This window comes from Bos indicus, chromosome 19 (assembly GCF_029378745.1).
Source record: "Bos indicus isolate NIAB-ARS_2022 breed Sahiwal x Tharparkar chromosome 19, NIAB-ARS_B.indTharparkar_mat_pri_1.0, whole genome shotgun sequence".
NCBI lineage: Eukaryota > Metazoa > Chordata > Mammalia > Artiodactyla > Bovidae > Bos > Bos indicus.
The window spans coordinates 53,381,413-53,402,956 of NC_091778.1; the positions used below are offsets into that span (position 1 = coordinate 53,381,413).

Below are 21,544 nucleotides of genomic sequence, written 5' to 3' on the forward strand. Positions count from 1 at the left end.
AAGGTCTGGGGTACACACATTACACGGGTGCTAACCCAGGGCCCAGCTGAGGGGTCCTTCTCAGCAGGGCACAGGCCCCTGGCCACTTACTCTGCCCAGGACGGTCCCAGAGCCTCCCATCAGAGGAAATGAGTCTCCTCCAGCCTTTAGGAGCTGTATCTGGAAAACAGAGGAAAAAAACAAACTTGAATACCTTTCTCGGTGAAGGGCCGAAGGCAAGCCTGCTCATTTTCAAACCATGAGCAGTTGCTGAGCAAGGAGATGGAAGGGCCCATCCCGTGAGTGGGTCCTGCTTCCAGGCACCACCTACGGCACTGTCCCACCCTGACAAGACGCTCTCCTCAACCCTGCAGCAGAGAAGGGACAGTAGCCCACCTAGTGCTGGGGGTGGGGAAGCGCCAGGATGGTATACACACAGGGCCACAACCTGCTCGAGGCTGCTTATTTCCTGCTGCTTTCTCTCCTTCTACAAATTTGAGCACTTCTGATTCAACCTGACGAACTTTTTCAGGTGGTAGGGACTGGCTCGCTGAGTGGGTCAGGGGCCCCTGTCAACTCAACAAACACGTGCTCCACTCAGGCATAGGGAGCTGGAAGGAAAAGACAGACACAACTGATCCCCGCTCCCAGTCGGCTGTCCAGGTGGGTGAACCATGCATGTCATTGTCCCCCTCTGGAAGGGGTCCCAGAGGACGGGGATGCCCCAGGCAGGTAGGTGCCCCAGTTCCACGCTGGAGGAAAAGCACGGAACGTTGCACAGGCCCCGAATGCCTAGTACCTACAGGCTCTGCTTCCTGTGGGCGCCACAGCAGCACGCAGGTCAGGGTAGACAGAGCAGGAGAGGCAAACGTGTGCCCAGAGGCTGGGAGAGGAGTTCCGGGTCTCCAGAGATGACCCACCACCCACGAGCAACTCTGGTCTCCTCATTCTGCCCAGCGACCCAGGATGGGAAGAGAGTGTCCCAGCGGAGCCAGCCCACAGCAGGGCAGTCTGTGTCCTGCGCCACACAGGCCCCCTCACCTTCTCCTTGTGCAGAGCATTGTTCTCAAGTCCATCCACCTGCAGGAGTTTCTTGGCCACCCCGATGCAAGGCAGGTCTGTGAGGACACCAAGGTGGCAGGCCACCCCAAAACCTGCAGGGGCAAAGGAAGATGAGGCTGGAGCAGTGAGCCCAGCAGTCAGGAGTCGGGGTGAGGGACACACCAGAGCCTCACCGAGCTTCCCATCAACGGAGGCCTATTGGTGGGCAAGGACTAGGGGTTCAGGCCTCAGAGCCCCACCTTGACCTTGAATCTGGCCCTCTGCCCCAACTTCCCAGCTGGCAGGCTGGATGGATGCCTCCCTCCGTCTGACTAGATTAGGAGCCTAATTACAATTAACATGCTCACATGTTTCACCTGCTTCTCCTTTCATTTTCTGGCACATTCCATCCTCCCCTCCATTTGTGGCTACCTTGAGGCCTCTGGGTCTCTGCCCAAACTGCCCCAGCACTTTGGGGTTCCTGCCAGGAGGCCAGGATAACAGTGACTGGGGTCAAGGCCCAGGGCTGGCCTGCTGGTCCTGCACTAGCATCCAGGGTGGCTCTGGGCCCACAGGCTCCCAGGGCAGGGACTGAAAACACAATGCCACCCCTTCTCAACTCCCTCTCCCTCCAGCTTTGTATCTGAGGATATGACAGCCCCTTCCCCTTGCTGGTTTTCTCCTGGGTCAAAGTTCTCCCGTGTCGGTGGGGCACATGTGTCCGTTCCTGCTTGGTTTCAGGCCAGGGTCCGCCTAGGACACAGGGCAGGTCGCCAGTGGGACAGGCTAGCTGAGCTCAAAGTGATCAAAGTGAAAGTGTTAGTCGCTCTAGTTGTGTCTGACTCTTTGCAACTTCACGGACTGCAGCCCGCCAGGCTCCTCAGTCCATGGAATTCTCCAGGCAAGAATACTGGAGTGGGTTGACATTCCCTTCTCCAGGAGATCTTCTCAACCCAGAGATCAAACCCAGGTCTCCTGCACTGCAGACAGATTCTTTACCACCTGAGCCACCAGGGAAGTCCCAGCTGAGCTCAAGGTCTATGACTTTTGGTAGCACTGTGTCCAAACTGGGTGGTGGTACCGGAGCTGGGCCAGCACACGTAGTGGGGACAAGCAGGAAAGAGGTAGGGGTGAAGAGAAGCAGGGGCTCTTTACTAGGGGATCTTGCCAAGGAAAGCAAAACCAGAAGGAGTTGCAGGGCCAGGCTAGGGGGCGGAGGGCCCATGGCCTGGTGCAGGCGACTGCCCCCTTCAGGTCCCTCTCCTACAACCCTCCTGGGCCGTCTTGGGAGCAGGATTACCTCGGTGGTGCAGCACCCCATTTCCATCCACAAAAAGGACCTGGAAGAGCCACAGGGGAAAGTCATAGTCAGCTGAAGCACCTCACGTCCATCAGGCTGGGGCATCCCAGAGCAAGAGGAGGGACCCAGTTCTTTAGGTCTTATCCCTCTTGAGGCAAAAGCACTTCTCCAGGAAGTTCATGGAACCTCTCCCTGCAATGCGGCAAGGCCTGCGGAAGGCCTTCCCTCCAGCCCAGTGAGGTACTTGCCTGGGGCATGAGGCGGGGTTCCCTCTGCCGAAGCTGCTGCACTGCATCCACCAGGAAAGGCAACTCTCGGAAGGCCAGGAAGCCCGAAACGTAGGGGGCTGTCAGGGTCACCATTCGGCAGTCCTCATACAGCACCTGCCACCAGACACCTGGTCACCAGGCACCGGGTCACCTCCCCCTGCCCGCCCTCAGCCCTCATCTGTCAATCCTCATCACTCCGTCTCCCAGTCTCACCCCCAAGTCCCCCCTTCCCTTCCTCACTATCTGGGGACACGTGACCCACCCTACAGGTGGGCGGTGGGGATTCAAATGCTGCCATTTCAAAGGCACTGGCCACACCTGGTCTGTACCAGGCCCTCCTCAGGCTGCCTCCTGTGTAAGTCAGAGCTGCTGTCCTCCTGCCCACCCTGCTGCCAGCCCGTCTGGAGGCTCACAGAAGACCAAGCACAAGAAGCACCTGTGAATAAGGCCAGCGTGTCCTATGAGATGGAGCCTCGGGGAAGAAAAGGCCAGGTCTTCATAGAGGCTACACAGCAAGAAGGGCACCTCTTGCTTTATGAAAAGAGAGTGCAAGTATTTCAGACAAAGGACAGGCATGATCTGAGAGGCAGTCTGGAAGAGAACTAGATCCTGAGAGACTGGAGAGTCCAAAAGGAAAAATTCTCAGGTTGCAATTGCAAATAACCCCAGAGAGAGAAAGGGGGTTACCCCCAGAGATGCACTAAAAGGCCTGGCTAATGTTGGGAGGAGTAGGGGCCAGAGGTCTGAGGCAGACCTGCTGGGGACCATCCAGTTTTCACATGCTCTGGCAGGCTGTTCTTCAAACTCAAAGTCCTATCACAGCATGGAAGAGGGGCTCCTGTTCCCACTTGATTAGAATGGTAAAGGACCTGCTCAGAGAACAGGATGGCAGCCCTAAGTCCTTTAACCTTGAGTTTTCATTAGAGCCAGACCTGCTTGAGGTAAAGAATGTTTCCCACTAAGCACACCTCTCCAGAAACCTCGGATATCCTGGATTGTTACTAGCCACCCCACACCCCAATCTCTTGGTGACAGCTTTCAAAATCATATTTTCACCTCTCCCTCTAAGCTGGGTCATAACAGCATGTCCAAGTGAAGATTACTCTAATAGTATTGAGGAAGGGCTTGTTCTTCCAATATTTTTATCAGTGATTCACAGGAGACTCATAAAACTGCCAGTGATTTAGACTGGGCAGGGTCCAGGTGGATGACAGACTGGAGAGTTCAATTCCCAGTGACCCCAGCAGGCTGGAGTGCTGAACCCCATGCAACAGAATGACTCTTCACAGGGACACAGGGGAAGTTCAAGTGTGGCCTGAGTTCCCATAGGCTGATGGTGGCTGCTTATGTCTGAATCTCTCTGAACAAGTTCCAGAAACCAGAGATCCACAGAAGAGGAGATAAACCTCCCCTGGCCCCATGCCCACATCATAACCAGGAGACGACAGAGTACAACCATCAGTGTGCACCTACATGTGGAAATAAACAGCCCAGACTCACAGAGCCAGCACTAGGCCCCACACTGGGAAGGCAGGAGCGGATGGGGCAAGGGCAAGGGGTATGGCAGGGCCTACTGGTTGGGAGCCTGATGGAAGGAGACCTGGGGGTCAGCTCTGGCCTTACCAGGAAGATGCTGCTCTGGGGAGAAACAGGTGAGCCCTGGGGGCTCAGGGAGAAGACAGTGAGGACAGAAATGTAAGCTCCTTTGGAAACGAGAGTATCAAAGAATCAGAAGACACATTGGCCATCTTTGCTTCAGAAAAGAACACGATTTATTAACATGACTACACTTCACAGTTCAAGACTTAAGAAACCCAACGAGCCACCCAAACTCCCAGCCCTTGAGTTTCCTCTTTAAATATAACTTAAAAGTCAACAGAGAAAGGCAGTACACAAAAGCTACAAGAACTCAGAAGGCAACGATCAACGCTTTTGAGCTGATGAAATGCTGCCCCCAACCAGTCGTGCATCAGAGGGAAATTAACAGAGAGCACAACCTGGGAGAAATAAAAACAGAACCATAAAAAAACCTGGCAAGTTAGGAAACCCAGCATATGTATGATTGAAAAGGAGAAACAAAACTGTGGAGCTGAAATAATAAACAGAACTAACACTTAAAAGCACAATCTAAGAAACGTTCCCAAAATAAAAAGTGATCTGACCCCACACAATGAAAGACCCAACTGGGAATGCGGGGAAACTGACGTGGAAGAGCCAACTCAAGATGTATCTTAGTGGAAAAAAAGTAAACAGGCAACATACTGGACCCCCCTCCCCCCAAAAAAAATCCCCACAGTAATCATAATCTACTGGCAACAGTAATTATTTAACATAAAATATGCCGAAGTCTTACAGATCAGAGAACACATTTTAGAGATTAAGGACCACTGGGGAAATGTGTTACGGAAGGGGTGATGGAATTCTGTATGTGCATTCTAAGGTGTGATGACGACACCACTGGTATGCAGAAAAATGTCACTCTAGGACAAGCCTGCTGAGCTCTCACAAGCTCTGGGAGACACTCCTGAATCTCAGTGTGCACAAAGAGAAGACCGCAAAACCAGGTGAATCTTTAGAGGGTGTTCAATGTGTTATTTCAACTTTCAGTATGTGTGCACATTCTCAAGTTACAAATCTGGGACAGGGAAAAATCAACTGTGCTAGTTAGCATGTGGGCATGATCTGGATGGTCCGTAATCTCTGTGAAGATCTGCAAGTTCCAACCTAAGCTGGCATTAGGCTCACCAATGGATGAACCAAACGGCTGAACTGCACTTGACGTACTCAATTCAGTTCTGGGTGCTGGATATAAAAACGAGCCCTGCTCACTGCAGGCAGGCCAGAGGGCCAGCAGCAAGAGGAGGAGCTGGGAATCACCCCAATGAGACTCAGGAGAACACACAATGGTCTTCAAATAGGAGGGTTTTCAGAGAAGGGCAGGAAAAGTTTGTCCTGTACTATGCACCAGAAAGCAGAAGTAACAAACAAGTACATTTCAGCTCTATGTGGAAAAGAACACGCTCTTCCAGTTACGGAATGGGCTCTGTGTGAGGCCACAATTTGTCAGGCACGACAAGAAAAGAGTTTCTGGCTGTGTGAATGGCAGACCAGAGACTCACAGCCTGGGTTTGCTATGGAATCACAGGAAGGATTGTCAAAAAAACCCAAATATCAGTAAACGGAGAGGGGCCCGGGAATCAACAACTTTATTGAGATATAATTTGCTACCGTAAAATTACTTGAAGAGTATAATTCAACCATTTCTGGTATTTACAGAGTCATTCAACCATTGCCATAATCTAACGTTAGAACATTTTAATCTCTCCCAGATAATTCTTATACTCATTAACAGTTACCTTCCATCTCAATCGCTAGACCTTGGCAACCACAATACTACTTTCTGTCTCTACAGATTTGCCTATGAAATCTTATTTCTAAACACACTTCCAGGTGACTCTGATTGCACAGAATCATAGATTGGCATTTGGGAGTCACTGGACCAGACTCTTATAAGAGCATTCCCTAGACTAAGCACCCATAGCATAGGATGGCAAGTGCTGACTACATCCAAGTGCTGGGGTTCTGAAAAAAATACAGTATAACCCTACTCTCGAGAACCTACAGACGGTGGGAAAAACAATATAAGCCAATAACTTCTTTTCTTTGAGTTGGGTCGGGAACAACCCCTAGAGAAGGAAATGGCAACCCACTCCAGTATTCTTGTCTGGGAAATCCCATGGACAATGGAACCTGGCAGGCTACAATCCATGGGGTTGCAAAGAGGCAGATACAACTTGGCAACTAAACAAGAAGGACACACTATTCAAAATGATTTCTGCAATGAAGGGGAGTTGACTACTGCAATAGGGAGAGTGCTCTGCTAATAGGCTGTAAGATCTGAGAGGATCTCTTAAATCAGTAACTTTAATACAGTGTGAGAAGTACTGTAAGAACATATGCAAAACAAAGAGACCTAGGACAAGAAGGTGATTAATTCTGCAGGTAGAGAACGGTACAGAGCGACGGGAACAACTGAATTGAAAAATGAGAAGCTGTCCTAAGAATTAACAGTACCTTAGCATTTACTTTTTGAGGGCTTACCACATGCCCGTTAATTGCTTTCCATACATGATCTCAATTATTCCTCATCAAACTCTGAGTCAGGTATCAATATATTTCTGCTAAATTCTGACTAAAAGCTCTTCGAGTAAAGTGCAAAGACACTGAGGCAGGAAGATGGCAGCTCTGGGAGCAGGCAGAGGAGCATGGAGGGGGAAATGCTGAAGCTGCAGAGCAGAAGTTTCTTTGTCAAGCTCTTCTTCAGCCAAGGCTTCCTGAGCTGTTGACTCCAAAGGAATGGTGGGTGCACTGTTCATTCATTCACATATCTATTTGAGCATCTTCTATGTGCCAGGCATCAAGCTAAGTGCCAAGGCTATAACTGGTGTGCAAGAGAGTACAGTTTCTACTATTGTGGAGTTTACATTCTGGTGCAGGAGACACACAGGCCAATTCTATCCCAGGTGATAAAGAGGAATGAGAGGATGCTGGGAGCAACCCCTGGTCTTGTAGGACGAGGTGGGGGACTTACTGGAGGACCTAAGAGATGAGGAGTTAGCCAGATGAAAAATATTCCAGGAGAGGAAACATCACTGCAAAGGTTAGGCAGGCAGATACAGCGTGGAGTGCTTGAGGAAGCGGAAGTCCTCCAGAATGGGGAGTGGGTGATGAACGCGGCAGGTGGCCAGAGGTGAGCCTACTGTGAGTTATATTAAGCAGGGGTCAGATCATGAAGAGCCTTTATGCCTTGTTAGTGAGTGTTGCTTTTATTTACTGTGCGATCACAGGATGGGCACTTAAGTGTTTTAACTGGACTAGGTGGTGACTGCTCACATTTGCTTTTTAGGAAAACTGCTCTGTTGACAACATGGAGAAAGGACCCTGGGAAGATTCCGCCTGTCCCCTACGCAAGAGGTGACAGTGGTACAGCCAAGAAGGGGCAGCAGCGATAGAGACAAGGGGACAGACTCCAGTGATTTTAGGTGGTGGGAAAAATGTAGTTAGTGTGTGACCAGCTAAGGGGTATGGGAAGACAAAGATTTCTAGCGTCTTGGGCAACTTGGGGGTATGTTGCTGTGAGTTCCTGAGATGGGGAGCAAAAGATGACTGCCAAACTTGGAGATCATGAGTTAATTTGGATTTAGGTCACAGAATCTAGTCAGTTTTTGCTCCCCTCCTCTTTTCTTCAAAAGCTTTCCAATTTATTAGTGAACTCCCACAAGAGGAGAAGCGGGGTTCTACCCTGGCACTGTTCCCTGTCCAGTGTCCCGCCTCTCTCACGAATGCACCCGGGGACCCAGCGGTGCGGCCCCTGGCCAGAGTCCCCTAGGGGTTACCTCAAGCTCTGGGTAGCTGAGCACCACCAGGGAGGCGCAGGCGCTGCCACTGTCGTCTTTCACAAAAGACACGTCCACGCCCCCGACCCTCTGCAGGCCTGAGAAGGCGGGGTCCCGTTGCCAAGCCTCCGTGTCCCGGTCCACAACACGGGCCTTCAACGAGGCTTGCTCCCTGAGAGTAGAAACAGGTCCAGCGGGCCGCGCGGCCCAGAAGCCCCGCACCCCGCGGCCCAGCTAAGGCCGCCCTCACGCGGACTCCAGGCCCGGGAGTCGAAGCTCTACCAGGGACCCTCCTGGTCTCGAAGTCCCTCCCTCCCCTGGGACCCAGACGCGGTCCCGGAAGCTACAGCCCTTTCGCCCGCAAGCCAAAAGCAGGCCCAGGCCCCTGCGGCCCTAAGTCAGGGGTTATGAGGTCGGAGGTCCGCGGGGAACCACGTCGCTCCAATCCCCGGACTTCGCGCGTCCCCTGCCTCATTACCGTTTCCAATCCAACAAGATCTCCTCAGGCGGTTTTCCAGCCGCCTTTCGGGCCATGCCGCTGCCTGGAGCTCCCCCTTCCTGTAGCGTCACTTCCGGAGCGCCGCGCGCAGGCGCTATGCCTGCGTCGTCGCCGTGGCAGCGTTTGCTGAGGCTCTTGGACACCGCCGTCTGGTGGCCGGAGGCCTAGCTGGGCATTAGCTGCTCCGAAAGAGCGGCAGCCAGCCATCAGAGTTGACCTTCTGACACAGCCGCGGGGAAGGGCAAGTCTTACCCCTCCAGAGCTTCTGACGGCATGTGAAAGTTACACTGACAAACACAGATCTGCAGGAGAAAAGCATGTGTACATATTTTACTGAGTTTCTCCGCGTACCTGCTTACCTTGTGGCTTAGGTGGTAAAGAATCCGCCTGCAATGCGGGAGACCTGGGTTGGGAAGATCTCCTGGAGAAGGGAAAGGTTACCCACTCCAGTATTCTGGCATGGAGAATTCCATGGACTGTATAGTCCATAAGGTCGCCAAGAATCGGACACGACTGATCGACTTTCTCTGCTACACGTACAGGGAGGGGACCTTTCACTAGAGAGTGGAGACCTAAAGAAGTGGCCAGAACGAAAGCTTTATACCTATTAGAGAAAGAAACAATGAATTTGTGAAGAACCAACCAGTCCATTCTGAAGGAGATCAGCCCTGGGATTTCTTTGGAAGAAATGATGCTAAAGCTGAAACTCCAGTACTTTGGCCACCTCATGCGAAGAGTTGACTCATTGGTAAAGACTCTGATGCTGGGAGGGATTGGGGGCAGGAGGAGAAGGGGACGACAGAGGATGAGATGGCTGGATGGCATCACTGACTCGACGGACGTGAGTCTGGGTGAATTCCGGGAGTTGGTAATGGACAGGGAGGCCTGGCATGCTGCGATTCATGGGGTCGCAAAGAGTCAGACACGACTGAGCAACTGAACTGAACTGAACTGATAAGGCAAGAGAGGTTTGGACTGTGGGTAGTAAATAGTGAAACCAGATCGAGCTTTCCTCACACAGCCTTCTCAACCCTAAACCCCCTGCCTCTGGTGATAAGAATGTCCCTCTCCTTCCTGGGAGGGGACCTTTCACCTGGGAGATTTGGAGCGAAAAATGGTTGAAGCAGGAGTGATTTTGCTGCTTCTGCCATTGTCTAAAATTTCTCTGGCTTAAGATCAATATGCCAAGGTGCCATATTTTGGGGTAGTGTGTCCTGAACAGTATGACCAAGCATCTTCCATTTACGTGGTACCTTGACCTCACTTTCAGTGACTCTTTTTGAGGACAGGACACAGTCCTTAGTGGGTCCAGACTCATAAATTTGACCTGGTGGATCTTGGTGAGCAGAAAAGCTAAATAGGGACAACCTGTGGGGCATTGACTGACCCCTGCTTGTCAGTTGAAAGAATAATGATTCCATTCTCGTTGTGCTAGGTGTTGTACAAGATGCTGAGGTTACAGCTTCCTGATGGTAGAACTGCAGTTGTGTTAAGTGCTGACATGAAAAGAATATGGGAGCCTGTTTAAACTGGTGGTAAAAGGAGCCCTGAAGGTTGAGTACAAGAGAGCATTTTAGGCAAAGAGAACAGCACATGTAAAGGGCTGAGACAGCAAAGAGGTTGGTATATTTGATGTACTGAAAGGTGACCAGATAGGCTGAGGTGCAGCAATTTAACCAGTGGTTTATGTTCTACTAGGGGAATTTGGAGAAGTATATGGATAAGTAATCTGAATACAAATCTCAAGAGGAAAATACAGGAGACTAGGACGGGAGTCTGAGTTTCAGGAAAGGCTTCATATGGCATTGACCACGGATGGGCCTGGAGATGTGGGTAAGTTTTCAGCTGGGGGAGGGGATGAGGACTGTTTCCTGAGCACTCACAGCAGACCAGGCACTGTGTTGTGATTTACCCACACCCTCTTATTTCTCACCACAGCACTGTATTTTACAGATGGGGAAATTGAGGGGTAAAGAGGTGAAGTGGCTCGCCTGAGGCCAGACAGCAGGCAAATGGGAGGGCCAAGAATTACTCTGGGGTCCACCTGGGCTGTACTCTGTGTCAGCCTTGTGTTACAGACAGGATGCAGAGGGCTTTCGATCCAGTAATCCGGAGCCATTCACTGGCCTGTGGAGACGGAGACAGTTTTTGGGTGCTGAGGAGAGAGCAGTGGTCTGGATGGAGGTTCTGATGTGCTTCAGGGTACAGGCGTGGTGATGAGGAGGGAATGCTGGGGAAAGTGGGACACCCCACGTGGGTCTCAGTATAAAAGAAGGGGAGCAGGGTTAAAGGCAGGCCTTTATAGGATATGCAGTCACAGGGGTGATGTCCATGTGCTCCCACTGGGCCCTTTCCTCTCCAGTTTCTCTCTGCTGTTGCCCCAGATGGCTTCCTGAAATAATCCCAGCTCCTCAGAAGGAAGCACAGCCTTGCTGTCCTCAGAATACACTTCAGTCTGATGAGGTGTGAATCTTGTCAGCATTTGCTTTCTTGGGAGAAGGCACATTCCTGGTGTTTTTCCAGTTGGAAATGGGATTCATAATGTTTGAGCATGGGACTAATTAATAACTAGAGGGATTAGAAAAAGCAAAAAGCAATATAAATGCAAATCATGGCATGGATGGATGGTTATTCAGCTCAAGGCCTCAGGCTTTCTTCTTCTATTAATATGTCCTCATCTAGTGTCTTTCCAGGTCCAGCTGATACAGTGACCTTATACTTGGCAAGAACATATTAAAAGATGTAGCAGTGGCCCTGTGTGGGGCTGGACATGGGTAGCTTTACCTACTGAGCAAGGCCCTTTTCCACAGTGATTGTTTGTCAGTAGAAGTTTGTTTCCGAAGTGGAATTGCCTGAACCTGGGAGGAAATGAAATAGCTCATGACTGTCTCAGTTTGTTTAGTCGCTAAAATAAGTCATGTCTGACTCTCTGTGACCCCATGGATTGCAGTGTTCCAGGCTTCCCTATCCTTCACTATTTCCAGCATGTCCATTGAGTCGGTGATGCCATCCAACCATCTCATCCTCTGTTGTCCCCTTCTCCTCCTGCCGTCAACCTTTCCCAGCATCAGGGTGTTTTACAGTGAGTCAGCTCTTCCGCATCAGGCGGTAAAAGTATTGGAGCTTCAGCATCAGTCCTTCCAATGAATATTCAGGGTTGATTTCCTTTAGGACTGACTGGTTTGATCTCCTTACTGTCCCAGGGACTCTCAAGAGCCTTCTCCAGCACCACAATTCAAAACCATCAATTCTTCAGCACTCAGCCTTCTTTTTGGTCCAACTCTCACATCCATACATGACTACTGGAAAAACCATAGTTTTGACTATGTGGACCTTTGTTGGCATAGTAATGTCTCTGCTTTTTAATGTTTAGTCTAGGTTTGTCATAGCTTTCCTTCCAAGGAGCAAGCGTCTTTTCAATTTCATGGCTGCAGTCACCTTGTACGGTGACTTTGGAGCCCAAGAAGATAAAATCTGTCACTCTTTCAGCTTTTTCCCCAGGATGCCATGATATTCGTCTTTTGAATATTGAGTTTTAAGCTAGCTCTTTCACTCTTCTCTTTCACTCTCATCAAGAGGCTCTTTAGTTTTTCTTCAGTTTCTGCCATAAAGGCTGTATCATCTGCATATCTGAGGTGGCTGATATTTCTCCTGGCAATCTTGATTCCAGCTTGTGATTCATCCAGCCTGACATTTTGCATGATGTACTCTGTATATAAGCTAACTAAGCAGGGTGACACTCTACAGCCTTGACATAATCCTCTCCCAATTTTGAACCAGTCCATTGTTCCATGTCCAGTTCTAACTTTTGCTTTGGGACCTGCATACAGGTTTCTCAGGAGACAGGTAAGGTGGACTGTTATTCCCATCTCTTTAAGAATTTTTTACAGTTTGTTTTAATCCACAGTCAAAGGCTTTAACATAGTCAATGAAACAGAAGTAGATGTTTTATTGGAATTCCCTTGCATTTTCTATGATCCAATGAATGTTGGCAATTTGATCTCTGATTCCTCGCCTTTTCTAAATCCAGCTCATACATCTGGAAGTTCTCAGTTCATGTCCTGCTGAAGCTAGCTTGAAGCATTTTGAGCATTACCTTGCTAGCATGTGAAATGAGCGCAATTGTATGGTAGTTTGAACATTCTTTGGCATTGCCTTTTGTTGGGATTGGAATGAAAACTGACTTTTTCCAGTCCTGTGGCCACTGTGGAATTTTCCAAATTTGCTGGCATATTGAGTGCAGCACTTTATTAGCATCATCTTTTAGGATTTGAAACAGCTCAGCTGGAATTCCATCACCTCCACTAGCTTTGTTCATAGTTATGCTTCCTAAGGCCCACTGACACCAGTGAAAGGTAAATAATTTACACACATAGTAAGGTCATAGGAAGAAAACAGTGATTAGTTGTGAAGATTTTTCAGGTTAAGTCACCATCATCCTAGTGACTGTTTCTGTTTGGGCTGAAAGCAGAAGGAATTGTGTAGTATGTGAAGTCCAGAAAAATGAATATGACTGGAAACAAGAATGAGTAGGCTGGAGGGGAAGGTCAGGTAGGGTCAGTGGGAAGCTGTGGAGGAACGGAAGGCAGGTGGACTTGACAGACAGGGGACAGAAGGGGGCACATCTGTGAACCAGCACCTCCTCTTACTATGGGTTCAGACCATGGGTTCTCTCCTGGAGGAACCCCTTCTTTTTAGAAGAGAAAATGCAGTTTTCCCCTAAAGCAGTGTTTTGCCACTTGAATGAAAGTGGGCTGCTGGAACCTTATTGTTTCTCTCTCAAGTGTCTTTACTTCCTTTTCCTGAGGAGCTGCTTCCCCAAACCACAATCCAGCTCCCTGCCAGAGTCAGCTCTTCCTCCTCATTGGCTGGAGCTCTGCTATCCTCCCGGAAAATCCTATTAGGCAGGGAGTGAGAGGGCAGCCTTCTAGGGTGAAGCTTTGGCCCCTGAGCCTGGAAACCAGGGAGCAGTGTGAAACTCCATGTCAGCTCTGCTGTCATTTTGTCCAGAGGAAGTTTACCCTGTTAACGTTCTAAACCAGAGTTCACGTTTTCTGTCCAGAACCTTCCATGTTTTGGACATCCCTGCAAGGACATTTCCACAAACACATGGAACCATTCCCCAAAGTCTCTTTCCCAGAGAGGATTCTTTAGCAAGTTTATTGAAACAGGTATGACAAGTATAACAAAATTTACATTTGCCTGTGCTAGACCAGTATATTTCTGTACAAACAACAAGATAGTGTTAGCTAATGACAGTTAACACTTTGAAAGCATAACATACAAAACAACGTATCTTCATCACACCCCCCTCCCCCCAAAAAAAAACCCCTTCATAACAGCGGGGAAAAAATTCTCCCCTGCCCCCCAAAGGAGGTCTTCACAGGCTGGCCAGCTCCATCCCAATTCTGAGGTGTCAAAGGAGTTCCAAGTGCAAACTGAAATGATGAACAAGCAACTCCCCAACTCCCACATCCATTAAACACACAATCTAGGAAACGGATGTCCTCGCGGAGTGCCTTTGCATAGAATTATTAGATAAACATAGGTTACTATATTACAAGTGGATATGGTACCAGATCCTAGGTCCCTGTGCTCCCCTTCCTCAACCACAATGAAGAGAAACCAAAATAATGAAATCGGAGCACAAATTGTTCTGCAGCTCCCTCCAGTGGCGCTGAAGAGCCTACATTGTCCTTGGCAAGCATTTTCTATTTTTGTAGCTCTCACCATTCTGTGGGCCCAATTTCAAGTTGATTGAGTCATCATCTTATTCAGAATGTGTGTGAAAGACATTTACCTCTGACTTGTAAACAACTTTTGTCTCAGGGCTAACAGGTGCCGAGCTACCCAGGAACAGGAATTAGCCCAGAGAGGTCAGAAGCACCAAGTGGATTTTGAAAATACGACACAACACTTACAGTGAGAATAGCAGCACAAGCTTGGGGTGCGTTGACTATTCTCTTTTTCCTTTATCAGAAACTTGCCTGGTTGTATATTCTGAGTCTGTTTCTGTGCCTTGACTGAGACCCAAAGAAAGGACCAGGTAGTCATACACTTGGGAAAATCAAGACCATGCTAAGAGCTTTATTATTTATCAGAATCCTACAGAAGCAAAAACTTTCCCCAGAAATGCCAGAACGATGCGTTTGATCTAATTTCACACTGATCAACTTTCACTTAGAATTTACTAGAATACTAGAACTGGCAGGAAATCTGGCCTTCAATCCAGTCCCTTCATTTTGTAGATGTGGAAACTAAGTCACTAACAGTGTCCTTGACTCTTGGCCCAGCGCTCTTCACAATGAAAGCTTGGGGCTCTGACCCTTGAAATTTGGCAGTGAATCATTTGTGGGCATGGGTGAGGGCTGGCTAGTTTGGCATCAAGGCACTCGCAGAATGGCCTGACTTGTATTTGTATCTTCCTGGAGACCTAGAAGTATTTGTACAATTCTCTGAATTTAAAGGAATGGAAGAAGGAAGAAAGCCAGCTTCTCTTTTGTGACTGCAGAATAAACTAGAAAAGAAGGCAAAAATTAATAACCTTATTTTCCGTCCCTCTCAGCATGCAGTAGTCTGAGGAAGCAGGGCCTGGTGTGCTGGGTACGCGCGTGGTAAGAGACTAGGACACCTGGGGCACAGGTTTGTATGTGTGAAGCTGAGAAGCTATTTTTGGTCTCTCCTAGAGGATGGTGCTTTATTCTAGTTCCATGTAATCTTCAGTTCTCACCTACCAATGAATGGTATTCCGAATATGAGGAGATAAGTTTCTGAATATACACATGTTCCTGAAACAGCTTGGTTCTCAAGACGCTGTCAGCCAGCACAGCACATCTTGGTCTCAAATTTAGTGCTGTGCCCACAGCTTTCCTTCTAAGCACCCGCCCATGAGGAGGGAAGAGCCTTCTCTGCCCAAGTCCCCTGTAGAGACAGGAAATAATTCTATCTCATTTGTCGATTCCGTTTCAGTTCAGCAGCCATTTTCCACACAGCGACACAATTGGAAAGCAGTATCTCTTCTGGGAACTGAGATTCCATTTCAGGAGGAATTTCACTGTCTTTAGTCTCCATGTAACTCACGAGTGTATCTCTCAGGCTGAAAAACCAAGGAATAATAGACAGCATTAAATAGTCATGTGACATAAGGAGTCATGTGATCACTGGTCAGTTTTTCAGGTCATCACAGGACTAAAGTGCTCATTAAGGCCGGTAATACTGAGAGTCAGTTTAAAGACAACTAACTGCTGGCTCAGTGGTTAAGAATCTGCCTACAATGCAGGAGACCTGGGTTCAATCCCTGGGTTGGGAAGATCCCCTGGAGAAGGGCATGGCAACCCACTCCAGTATTCTTGCCTGGAGAATTCCATGGACAGAGGAGCCTGGCGGGCTATAGTCCGTGGGGTCGCACAGAGTCAGACTGAGCACATGCAGCTGAGCCGCTGAGTCACTGGCCTGGCGCTGGAATCCTGGCTTCAGGGCTCCAGTGCATCCCTGCTGCCCCAACCCTGGAGTGCACATACTCTATGGGAAGGAGCTCCCCTTGATAAGGGCCCAGCCAGATGGTTCTAAACACTCTAGTAATATGTCTGCTGTACAAAAAACAAAGCCTCACCATTAATAAAGCTTCTAGTCCAGTTCATGATTTGTTTAACAAAGATCATAAATTCTCTAGGAAGAGATATTCTTTTCCTACACTAAAAAGTCCGGGATAGTAAAGATTTCTTAAGTAAGTTCAAAGAATACAAATGTAAATAGGCATATGCTACATAGCATAATGGAGGAAAATGGCAATTATGAAGCCCTATGTCAGTGAGGAAAACAGGAGTTTATCTATTTAGCAAAACAATAAAGTGAAAATCTCTTCCTCAGACCACACATTAAAGCACAAGGAAAAACCACGGGAGAATATTTTATAGCCTTGGGACAGGACCCTTAGAGGTATATTTTCCTAGAGACCTCATAGGAAAATTCTCTCAGATTTGGCTTCATAAAATTAAAGACTGAGATAGAGCAATTGTAACATACCAGATAAAATATTAAGAAAAATACAAATACTCCAAAAGAAAAATAATCAGGAGGCAGTTTGGAGGAAGATACACGAATGGCTGATAAGTATTTTCAGCCTTACCAGTAAATGGGAAAATATAAGCAAAAATGAGATACCATTTTTTGGCCATTAGATTGTTAAAAATATGAAAGATGGATAATATTCAGTGTTCGGTATTCTTTATACATTGGTGTAGCTTTTTCTATCAAAGTTAAAATGCACATCTCTCTGACATAGGAAGACCACTACTCATAATGTGAATATATGACTTTTGCAATTGATAATGGTTAATCAGACTTTCCTGATGGCTCAGGGGTAAACAATCTGCCTGCAATGCAGGAGATGCGGGTTCAGTCCCTGGGTCAGGAAGTGGGAAATGACAAACCACTCCAATAATCTTGCCTGGAGCATCCCATGGACAGAGGAGCCTGGCAGCCTATCATTCATGGGGTTGCCAAAGAGTTGGACACGACTTAGTGACTGAACAACAATGGTAAATCAGCAGGAAACCAAATGCTGCAGTGAGACAAGAACAATTTCCACGACTATGGAAAATCTTGGGAGACATGGCAGAATGTTGTATGTGTGCCTCGCTTGGCAGGCTTGCAAGCCCGTACCTCCACTCAGGGTTGAAACTCTCTGCAATCTTGGGGTTCTTTAGCTTCAAGATCATCATTTCGTGAAGCTCCAGGAGGAAAGCATCCAGGCCAATCTGATTTAGGAAGGTGTTGAGCAGCTTAGCATTTTCAGGGCTGAGATCAGCTTTGTACCTTGAATCAATTTCCCCAAATGGCTTCTGGAATGAAATAAGAACAAATGATACATGAAGCCTGGAAAGGGAATGTGCGGCTCCCTGAGTCCAGGTGGACGGAAGAGGCCAAACTCACCTTTCCCAGGCGAAGTAGCTGTTCAGACTTGTAGGCAGAGAGGAACTGCCAGAGGGCGATGGTATGTTTTAACTTGCATCTGTTTAAGGCCTGAAAGAGAAGAGAACTCTTGAATATGAGGCCCTGTTTTCATTTGGCCCTGCACTGATTCCACCTCCTTTACTATGGAGGCCACCTCTGCTTCGTCCACTAATTTCCTGCCTCAACTCTGAAATGTCTCTGAAAGCCCTCTCCCACTGCAGCATCTTGGGGTCCAGCAGCAGCACCAGTCTACATGCACACCACAGCAGACTTGTGCTTCCAAAATCTGTACATTCCGAGTACATCTCTGCATCTCCTGTCAATGTGTTCTGTTTACACTGTAGACTGGCTGGGGAACGAGGTATTTTCACCTCCCCTCCTTTTCAGGGGCTGCCTAGATAGTAGATACCAACCCTACTCCCTAGGGGGTGGTATCCCAGTAGGAAGTGGAGAGACGATGGAGGGGACAATGCTAATTTCCTTTGGAAGAGGCCAGACACGAGACCTACCTTTGAAACCAGTGAGGTCAGATCGCCCATCTTCAGCATGTCTTGGATATACACATTTAAGTGCATGTCTGGATCCCCGCCAGCTGTGCTCAGAAATCCCAATGTGACTTCTATGGCAGACAGAGCTTCACAGGCGTCACTGTAGGACTGCAGTTGTCCTCTGAGGGCAGTGATGGCCGAGTTGGGGAGGGGACTCTAGGAAGTCAAAAGCAGGATGGGTCCACAGTTGGGGCATGCTGTGCACCACTACCCTGCAAGAGTCTTATCTTCTTCACTGCCAAGGCCACGGAATGGGACAGGCTCTCTAATAACAGTAGTAGTCTGCACTTGGTGCTTCTTAAGCGTAGCAATATTCAGATATATTACAGAAAGAGAGATGAACTTGTTGAATGCTCAAATCAACTTTGTGAGGATATGAATATGGACACACACATACACAGATAGCCCCCACAAACTCACACAACATGCATAAATCAGAAAAGCAGGAATAAGTAAGTTCTCTGGACCTTTTGTCTCAGCATACACAGTCATGACAGCATTACTAAAAAACTACAAGCACAAAAATTTCAATCTGTTTATACTGAACGAGAAAACGTCTGCTGGGACTTCGCTGGTGGTTAAGAACCCTCCTTGCCATGCAGGGGATGCGGGTTTTACCCATGGTTAGGGAACTAAGATCCCACATACCACGGAGCAACTAAGCCTGCCTGCTACAACTACTGACTACGTATACTCAGGATCTCGTGTGCCACAGCTAGTGAGTCTGTGCACCACAGTGAAAGCTCCCTCATGACATGGTGATGGTCCCGCACGCTGCAACTAAGACCCGAGGCAGCCCAAATAAAGAAATACTTGAAAAATAAAAAAACTTCTGCTGGTCCTGTGTGCCCCCTAGAAGAATCATGGCACTCAGAACAGAGGGAGGCCCTGAAATTCTTTGGTGCTCACAGCAAATGCCCCAAGTAAAGGCGGAAGAGTCCTAACATGGGCGGAAACACTCTGGTAAGACGGAGGCACACGCAAATAAGGTTGATCATCACCTGTGGCATTTTGTTCTTGATGTCCATGAAGAGATGCTCATAGTTCCAGTCCCGTCTGTATACCAGAGTGGGTAATCCCTAAAGGGAGAAAGAAAAAGACTGGAAATGGAATCCACTGTGGAGGTTTCCATCAGATGACAATATATGCCTGAGCTGAGACTCAGTGGTAGTCCCAGGGATTTCAGTGCATCACCCGGCAAAGCAGGCAGCTCCTTGTTGCCTCATGATGTGTGTGTTTATCCTGGAAGCTATGGAAACAGGGACACAGTGAGGAGCCCAGCCTGCCTGCCATGGCCAAGCAGACACTGTCACATAGTATTCTGTGGCCCTTGAGCCACCAGTGCAGGCAGGTCTCAAGGGCATGGTACTGACACACTGAGCACAGACCGTGAGCGAGGGGCACTCAGCTGACAGAGCAGAATGAATTAGGCTTGAGCTCAAACAGTTCGCTGCCTAACTGCAGGCAGGGAGGAAGCATAAACAGAACGAAGTACCACACCTTTGACTGGACCTGGAAGCAACAAGCACAGTGCAGGCTGCATTCGGGGAAGGGAGAGTGATCCAGCCTGTGCAGTCATGGGATTCAATGCAGGGAAGTGGATGGAGAGATGCATTTCTGGATGTTAGAAACGTGGCCTAAAGAGCCTGAAGACAGGGACTGGTTGGGAGCTACTGCAGCAGTGGAGCTTAAGGACAGATGCTTTGAACTAGAGCAGCGGGCTGGTTGGTGAAACGGAGGCGCCTGATGGTAGAGATGACAGACTGTGTTTTCAGACTAAAGGAAAAGGGGAAAAACAATGAGGTTCAGTGTGGGTGGCTGGTGGTGCCATTAACTACGGCAGAGAAATCCGGACTAAGTCCATTGAGATCTGCAGTCACCCTTGGGGTACTGAGGTGTGGATTGGATGCACAGACGACTCTGCAGAGCCGTTGGCCCTGAATGCAGGTGTGGTCACAGATACTGGGAGTGTGGACGAAGGGTCCAGAGGATCCCTCCTCATTCTGAAATCGCTGTGATCAAAGCCACACTTCAGGCAACTTTTGCAAAACAGACACACAGACCACAGACATGTGGACCATGGACACGTGGGCCACGTCAATACAGCAGGTCAGCCTTGCCTTGAGGGTCAGCCTAGGCTTGCCCTGAAGGAAGCGGCTGATGATCTGGCGCTGGATCTTCTCCAGGTCAAACTCCTGCAGGGTCTCCCCGCCCTGCTCCACTTGGTACTGGCAGTTGGAGAGAATCAGTGGAATCAGGTCCCGCTCCACTTCGTAGCTAATGACGTGCAGGTCGGCAATCTCAGAGGCATCGACGGAGTAGCTGGGGACAGAGAGACAGAGCTCAGGGTCCCAGTGAGGTGCACGTGGCCTGTCCGTGCAGAGCCAGCTCTTGTCTGACGTTGCCATAGGCTGTGCAGGTGAAGGGACACGCAAATCTGTGACACTTGTGAGTGTAGCTGAAGGGGTTTCTGTTTAAGAAGGACCTGAAGCCTGGCTTGCTGTCTCTAGGTCTGGTGACCCTATTTTCCTGTTTGTTCCCCCCAGAAACGACTTCCTGTGCTGAAAGAGCGTCCCCTGCTGTCGGCTTGCTTGCTTACCTGTTGTCTTCTTTGGAGAACTTCTCTACCGCATAGACAATTTCATTGTGCAACTTAATCAAGTAGCTGACTAAGGCGGTGGAGCAGAGGCCCCGGCCCTTGCGGCGAGGCAGGATGACTTCCAAGTCAGTGTCCAGATCCAGGTCGGAGCTGCAGTAGTCTTTAGGCAGCTTGATCTCACCTTTAAACGACAGAGGGGCAGTCACCTCCCTGCTGTTTCTTTCATAGCCTCAGGACTAGGAGCCCACCACAGTGGAAAGGGAGGCAATGCAGAAGCCCCCTCAACAGAACAGAGCTGGGAACCAAGGGTGCTTCTGTCTCCCACATCTCTTTTACGTGCTGACAAGTTTCAAATAGTCTCAGCTGCTTTTTGATACCGAATTTATAGACTCAAGAGGACTGAGGGGTTGCTCTTTCTGAAATATTATGCACTCATCTCAGACACCCTCACCAAGAGTCCACAGATCCAGCATTAGAGACACACAGCATGGTGCTGTGCACACACGGAACAGGGCAGAGTTAGGCTGGAGAGAACAGGCCTTCAGAGAGGTGCTCCTGTGATGTTTAGTATTAAAGGGGAGTTGACTTACCATTGGTCTCCAGCGATCGCCTCAGCTTGTTCCATGTTGACAGAAAGATAGTGATTCTACTGCGGGTTAACTTTTTCAGCCCATCTAGCAAACAAAACACTTTTTAAGAACTGCAAGATAACACCTACTCCCATCTAGGTCAAACCAACAGAACTACTTGCTCTTTGACCCCCACCTTCATATCATCACCAACACACTCTAAATGCTGTTTAAACTAAAGCTGAGTTTAAGGAACCAGAGAGAGAGAGGGAGATTCTGGACTGATACAGCAGAAACCTCTAATGTCCCAGGCATTCACAGCACCCACTGCTTCATGCTACAAGCTTAGGGTACAGAACACACATTAGCCCTGAACTGGTAGTCCTGAT

At 48.7% G+C, this 21,544-nt stretch overlaps 2 protein-coding genes across 8 annotated transcripts in view; both read right to left on the reverse strand.

Annotated features, from left to right (window-relative positions):
• The window catches only part of ENDOV (endonuclease V), a 78,414-nt gene extending 69,850 nt beyond the window's left edge, over positions 1–8,564 (reverse strand). For all 4 annotated transcript variants that reach the window (XM_070774385.1, XM_070774384.1, XM_019982211.2 and 1 more), the window contains exons 1-6: positions 8,464–8,564; positions 7,986–8,157; positions 2,569–2,703; positions 2,321–2,360; positions 1,021–1,133; positions 91–159 (exon numbers count right to left, since the gene is read on the reverse strand). In XM_070774385.1, coding sequence (XP_070630486.1) covers positions 91–159; positions 1,021–1,133; positions 2,321–2,360; positions 2,569–2,703; positions 7,986–8,157; positions 8,464–8,519 — 585 coding nt within the window. In that variant the 5' untranslated portion in view covers positions 8,520–8,564. The remainder of the gene's footprint in view (positions 1–90; positions 160–1,020; positions 1,134–2,320; positions 2,361–2,568; positions 2,704–7,985; positions 8,158–8,463) is intronic.
• A 5,977-nt stretch (positions 8,565–14,541) lies between these two features.
• Positions 14,542–21,544, reverse strand: part of LOC109573339 (E3 ubiquitin-protein ligase RNF213) — a 121,143-nt gene continuing 114,140 nt past the window's right edge. For all 4 annotated transcript variants that reach the window (XM_070774390.1, XM_070774389.1, XM_070774387.1 and 1 more), the window contains 8 exons: positions 21,177–21,260; positions 20,587–20,767; positions 20,108–20,309; positions 18,989–19,066; positions 17,949–18,143; positions 17,419–17,508; positions 17,149–17,327; positions 14,542–15,580 (listed from right to left, as the gene is read on the reverse strand). In XM_070774390.1, coding sequence (XP_070630491.1) covers positions 15,427–15,580; positions 17,149–17,327; positions 17,419–17,508; positions 17,949–18,143; positions 18,989–19,066; positions 20,108–20,309; positions 20,587–20,767; positions 21,177–21,260 — 1,163 coding nt within the window. In that variant the 3' untranslated portion in view covers positions 14,542–15,426. The remainder of the gene's footprint in view (positions 15,581–17,148; positions 17,328–17,418; positions 17,509–17,948; positions 18,144–18,988; positions 19,067–20,107; positions 20,310–20,586; positions 20,768–21,176; positions 21,261–21,544) is intronic.